General features: G+C 38.8%; 1 protein-coding gene across 4 annotated transcripts in view; it reads right to left on the reverse strand.

Annotated features, from left to right (window-relative positions):
* LOC124605113 (kelch-like protein 38) overlaps positions 1 to 6,192 on the reverse strand; it is a 136,607-nt gene extending 130,415 nt beyond the window's left edge. Inside the window, exon 1 of one of the 4 annotated variants that reach the window (XM_047136592.1) lies at positions 6,085 to 6,192. Coding sequence is in view for 2 of the 4 variants with exons in the window: in XM_047136573.1 (XP_046992529.1) it covers positions 5,608 to 5,769 (162 nt within the window). In the remaining 2 variants the exon portion in view is untranslated. Of the gene's footprint in view, positions 1 to 5,607; positions 6,062 to 6,084 lie in introns of those variants that run through there. The other 3 variants (XM_047136573.1, XM_047136583.1, XM_047136601.1) reach the window with 3 other exon arrangements.
* Between the last annotated feature and the right edge of the window lie 303 nt (positions 6,193 to 6,495).

Below are 6,495 nucleotides of genomic sequence, written 5' to 3' on the forward strand. Positions count from 1 at the left end.
TAGAGGGGATGTGGGGGGCGGTTAAGTCAGTTCTTGGGAGGGGGAAGAGGCGCTCTTCCAACCTTCGGTCTCATTTAGATGAGTACTGTTGGTGGAAGAGTGTCCCAGAGGGCTATTGTATTGTTCGGGTTTTCTTAAGGGCTGTGGGTAAAATGTATAGGCCGAAAGTGGTTGGTTAGGGTGGTCTGGGTAGGTGGGTGGGTGGCTGTGGCTCAGGGTGGGGTGGGTGGTTTATTTTGTTCTATAGTATTTGATAAAGTGGGCGGGGGGAGTGTGCTTGTTTTTTGTTTTAGTTGTGGAGGATCTATTTTGTTAAGTTTTAGTGTGTGATTGAGATTTTTTTATGTTGCATTTGGTTTTTGTTTGTGGGTTTTTTAATTTTGGGTCGGGGGGGGGGGGGGGGGGGGTTTGAGGTGTGGGTGGGGTGGGTTTTTCTTTTGGTTTAGTATTTTTTCGTTGGTTTGTGTGTGTGTGTGTGTGTGTGTGTGTGTGTGTGTGTGTGTGTGTGTGTGTGTGTGTGTGTGTTTGCGTGTGATTGTGGTGGCCAATCTAGTTTGTGGGGCTGGAACTTTCTTGTGGTAAATTCTCGTTTTTTTGTTTTTGGCGTATGTGTTGTGTATTGGGGTATAGGGAAGTGTTTGATTGAAATCTGTGGCTGTGAAGGTTAGTATTGGTATTGGGAGATGTTTTTGAGTTACATAGGTCAAGGGTAGTGGTCGATCCTCATTTATGGGATTGGGAGCTGCTGTTGAGCTATATAGTTGGAGGGAAGTGTTCAATCTCAATGTTTGGTGGAGTATGTTGGTTTTTGTAATGGGAGATGGGATCGGGATTTGCTGTTTAGTTATATAGGTCAAGGGCAGTGTTTGATCTGAATTTATGGAATCGGGAGCTGCTGTAGATCTGTGTAGGTCAAGGGGAGTGTCCGTTCGTAATGTTTGGCAGTGCATTTTGGTTTTTGTTTTGGGGGATGGGATCGGGAGCTGCTGTTGAGCTATATAGGTCAAGGGAAGTGTTCGATCCCAATTTATGGGATTGGGCGCTGCTGTAGATCTATATAGGTCAAGGGAAGTGTCCGATTCCCAATAATATTGTGTTTTGTGGTATTTGGTGAGTTTTGTGATGTCGATTTTTTTCGTCGTTTTGCGTGGTTTTGTATGGGGGTTGGTGGGTAAATTTGTTTATATTTAGTTTGTCCCCACCCAAAAACCCCCAATTTCCCACGCTTGTCCTGTTGGAGTCATTAGGCTTTTTGTGAAACGTGTGAGTGTTTGTTTTTCGATGTATTTTCGTCTTTGTGATATGTATGCAACGATTTTATATCCACCATATTGGAATTGTCGTTTATGGTCGTTTCCGCCATATTTGTGACGTCATGAGTCAAAGCGGACGGGTGGGATCGGACACTTCCGTATTATGGACGTGTCCGATTCCACCCGTCTGCTTTGACCCACGATGTCATCAATATGGTGGAAATGGCTATTCTAAGTGCCTCCAATATAGCGCCTATTATGTCACTACATAAACATGGCAACAAACATGAAAATACGTATAAGACAGTAAATTCTTCCTGCAACAACTGCGGGAAATTGGAGTTTTTTGGGAGGGGACAAGCTAAAAAAAAAAAAACCATCCCAACACACACTAAATGACGAACAAAAAAATAATAAATACGAAATCTAGAGAGATCGGACACTTCCCCGCACCTATGTAGGTCAACCGCAGCTAACAATACCAGAACACCAACGCCTACAGCAAACTATGAAAATTGGAATCTGACATTTCCCTTATTGATACGAAAAAGCAACACCTACAACTACGAAAAACAAAACCGAAACCACAACGCATCAAAAATCCAAAAGTCAAACATCCCTACGTAAATTAAAACACATTCAATACACAATAAATACACAGAACATTACAACTCGAGAAAAATAGAAAAAAATGTTACTTATCACCAATAAACACAACAAGACGACATCTACAAACACAACCAACTTAAACTCCGCGCCATAATGACGTCATATACAACACCTTTACGTCATGGGTCAAAGCAGATGGGTGGAATCTGACGGTTCTGTTGACCCAGATAGTGCCATGAAGAGAGATTATATGAATTTCAACGAAAATAGAACAGTGATAATATAAGTTAGTCAAACCAATTCAGGCAATGCTGAGAGAATTAGACTATGAAGTGAGTCACTAAAAATAGCAGATAGCTTAACAATCACTAGCCAAAGTGGAGGGGGTATAAAATACACAGATGCAACAGCAAGGAAGTATTAATAAAACACTGAACATAAATTTGTGTGTTAGTAAATCTTTTTCTAAAGGTATGGTACGGAAGTCAAATGTGGGAGATAAACAGTTCAGACAGGAAGAGAATAAAAGCTTTTGGAATACAGCGCTATACAACAAAAATGGTTCAAATGGCTCTAAGCACTATGGGACTTAACATCTGAGGTCATCAGTCCCCTAGATTTAGAATTACTCAAACCTAACAAACCTAAGGACATCACACACATCCACGCCCGAGGCAGGATTCGAACCTGCGACCATAGCAGCAGCGCGGTTCAGGACTGAAGTGCCTAGAACTGCTTGGCCTCAGCTTCTACAGAACAATGCTGAAGATTAAATGGATAGATCAGATTACCAATGAAGAAAAGGCTTATTGAATGATTTTTTTTAGAAAACAAATGTATGACAAAATTTGACCGAAAGAAGAGGTTGGTTGACAGGACACATTCAGAGACTTCAAAAAATTGATAATCTGGTATTGTATGAATGTAAAATTTGTACAGGAAGAACAATGTTTGACCAAATGGAAGCTGCAGTGATTGTGAAGAGAAAGAGGTTTGCACAGGATATACTAATACAGAAAGGTGCATCAATCCAGTTTTTAGACCAAAGACCACAAAAATAATGAGCTGTAAGAAGTATGACTAACTGTTTATTGCAATGTGGATAATTCATCACTATTATCAACCGATTTTAAGTGAAATTCACAGATGTAGGCCAGATCCCACCAATTAAGTTATACTTCTGTATCTTAAAGGCACATAAGATTCAATACTATGGGAAATACACAACAGGCTTAAAAAGGGAAACCGGAGATCTTGTCAAAATGACTAGCAAATAATTTTCTTACGATGTTAAATTTACTAGTAAATACAGATCCACGTCCCTAACAATAAAATGTTGGAAAGCCCACAAATAATAACTCTTACCTCAGTCATATTTCTATAAATTTATATTTTTAACACTGCAATATCTAAATACAAGACAGGCATGATTTTTTAAAATTTCTTTGCAGATATTCTGAAAATTTTAAACGACTCTTCAACTACACGTGAACTCTGTATTTTTTTTACGTTTTATCATAGCAGAATCTGTAAGAATGGATATTCTTACTTTTTTCAGGGGTTTTACTGCCCTTGTTCTACCTATATTTATTAACGGAATCATTCTACTTATTTACACTTCTGTGTACACAGAACATTAGCATATGGATTTTGATAGCAGCTAAACGTTTACAGCTTTATTTTTTTCAAAATGACATACAGTGCATGCTTTGACAAGCACCATACACACTTAAAAAAAAAAAAAAAAAGGTAAAGTAAAAAACCATAGGTAGACAATTCAGCCTGTGCTCTATTCCCCCTATACTCGATAAGCATTGCTACTTCTGAACTAACTTACACTCTTACTGAACGTAAGTGTCTATAACAGTACAGTTTTAATTTTGTGGACACATTGTCTGGCAAGATTGGCTATGTTTTACGCACCAAATGGTAGAGCCTGTTTTTCTCTGAAAGTTAACTACATTTATTCTTCCATTCAATGGGATCTTTACTTATTCTGAAGTCTCTGGCAGGGCTGAAACCCCACTTTGAAATAAAATATCAGCTCCTGTGACAGAGGATGGAAAAAGGCTTTTAATCACACATTTACCTACTTACAGTCTTAAACGAATTTGAGTGCAGTGTATGTGCAGACAATCGCAGGCTTTCTGTCAGAACTTCGTAACATATTGATGCAAGCAAAACGATATCGTTAAAGGGCTCAACATAGAGGGAGAATAGCTCACAATTCGAATTACGATTATTCTACAGGTGTTATGTGTAATGCATTTAAATCTCCGTGATAAATTGACTTGTTGACAATGTTTACATGTCTACATTAGCACCTAGGTACTGTCAAGTCGAAATAATGGGTATTGTTCTCGATATCGTCAAATTGAAGAATGTTACAATTCAAATCCCAAAGAAAGAAGGCGTTGACAGGTATGAATATTAACGAACTATCAGTTTAATAAATGTCATGGCTGCAAAATACTAACACAAATTCTTTACAGACAAATGGAAAAACTGGTCGAAGCTGACCTTGGGGAAGATCAGTTTGGATTCCGTAGAACTGTTGGAACACACGAGGCAATACTGATGCAACTACATATCTTAGTAGAAAGATTAAGGAAAGGCAAACCTACGTTTCTAGCAGATGTAGACTTAGAGAAAGCATTTGACAATGTTGACTGGAATATTCCTGTTCAAATTCTTAAGGTGGCAGAGATAAAATACAAGAGGGAAAAGCTATTAACAATTTGTACATATACCAGATGGAAGCTATAAGAGTCTAGAGGCTAGAACGGGAAGCAGTAGTTGACAAGGGAGTGAGAGTGTTGTAGCACATCCCCAATGTTATTCAATCTGTATATTGAGCAAGCTGCAAAGGAAACAAAAGAAAAACTTGAAGTAGGCATTAAAATCCACGGAGAAGAAATAAAAACTTTGACGTTTGCCAATCACATTGTAATTCTGGCAGACAGAGCAAAGGACCTGGAAGAGCAGTTTAATAGAATGGACAGTGTCTTGAAAGGAAGAAATAAGATGAACATCAAAAAAGCAAAACGAGGATATTGGAATGTAGTCGAAATAAATCAGGTGATGCCGAGGGAATTAGATTAGCAAATACGACACTTAAAGAAGTAGATGGGTTTTGCTTTTGGGGAGCAAAATGACTGATGATGGTCGAAGTGGAGAGGATATAAAATTTAGACTGGCTATGGCAAGGAAAGCGTTTCTGAAGAAGAGAAATCTGTTCACATCGAGTATAGATTTAAATGTCAGGAAGTCTTTTCTGAAAGTATTTGTATGGTGTGTAACGACGTATAGAAGTAGAGTTTAGACAAGACGAGAATAGAAGCTTTCGAAATATGATGCTACAGAAGAATACTGAAGATCAAGTGGGTAGATCGGGGAACTAATGAGGAGGTACTGAATAGAATTGGGGAGAAAGGGGAATTTGTGGTACAACTTGAGTAGAAGAAGGGATCGGTTGGTAGGTCACGTTCTGAGGCATAAAGGGATTCACAATTTAGTATTGGAGAGAAGCATGGCGGGTAAAAATCTTAGAGGGAGACCAAGGGAGGAATACACTAAGCAGATTCAGAAGGTTGTACGTTGCAGCAGTTACTCTGAGATGAAGCAGCTTGCACAGGATAGAGAGCTGCATCAAACCAGTCTCTGGACTGCAGACCAAAACAACATCATCGTCAAATTTCACGGCATTGTTCTATGAATTGTTTACCATACAGTCGATGAAACTGACCTGCATATCAATAACTCTTTTATCTTTTTCAACAAAACGATGAGTAAACATAGCTTCAAAATATGGACTTCGCATAGCTAATTCTTTTCGCCTGCACTGAAATTCTTGGCCATTTATCCTTAAAACGACGTCCCCGCCATAGTCATCCTGTATCTCCGCCATAGTTGTTCGTAATATGGTGTAGCATTTACTAAACTCCCTTACCGCCGCCCACAAAACAACATACTACTACACTTTCAAACTCTTGTCACATGTCATAATACAGATATCAAGAGGATGTGTTCCTTTGATTAGAAAACCTTAATGTATGTTAATCAAACTGTTGCTTTTATGATATCGATATGCAGGTAAATTCAATGAGGAAATTCCGTATGCATTTAAACATTCTGAGCTCTTTACATATTTCTCCACGTGTCGGTCCAATATTAGCAGGCTATTCGCTTTTTAACTGTTTCAAAAGACTGATAAATAACACACTTGGAACCTGAAGCCGAATTTCCAAAGGCCATGACAACTGGCACATGTATCCCCTCCATCAACTCCTCTGTGGATGTTTAGCGCCTGCATCCGTGGGGTTACTGGATTACCGAACGCACCGATAAATGTCTCTGTAAGTGAGATGTGATGAAGAAGGTTCGCAAGTTTTCTAACACATGCAATGCATATTAAATGGATTCAAGAAACTCCTTGTTACCACTAGAGAATGCATGATGAATTTCATTTCAAGCATCGTGTTTACTCGATACATGAGAATTAAATTTTGCGAAATTCACAGACTCAAATTCGATAAGGAAAACAACCCAAAACATTTTCAATGGCGTGAGCTTCCTATGAAAGCAGAGACTTTGAGTTTAACAAAAACTATTAAACAGGACGCCTATAAAGGAG

This window comes from Schistocerca americana, chromosome 1 (assembly GCF_021461395.2).
Source record: "Schistocerca americana isolate TAMUIC-IGC-003095 chromosome 1, iqSchAmer2.1, whole genome shotgun sequence".
Classification (NCBI taxonomy): domain Eukaryota; kingdom Metazoa; phylum Arthropoda; class Insecta; order Orthoptera; family Acrididae; genus Schistocerca; species Schistocerca americana.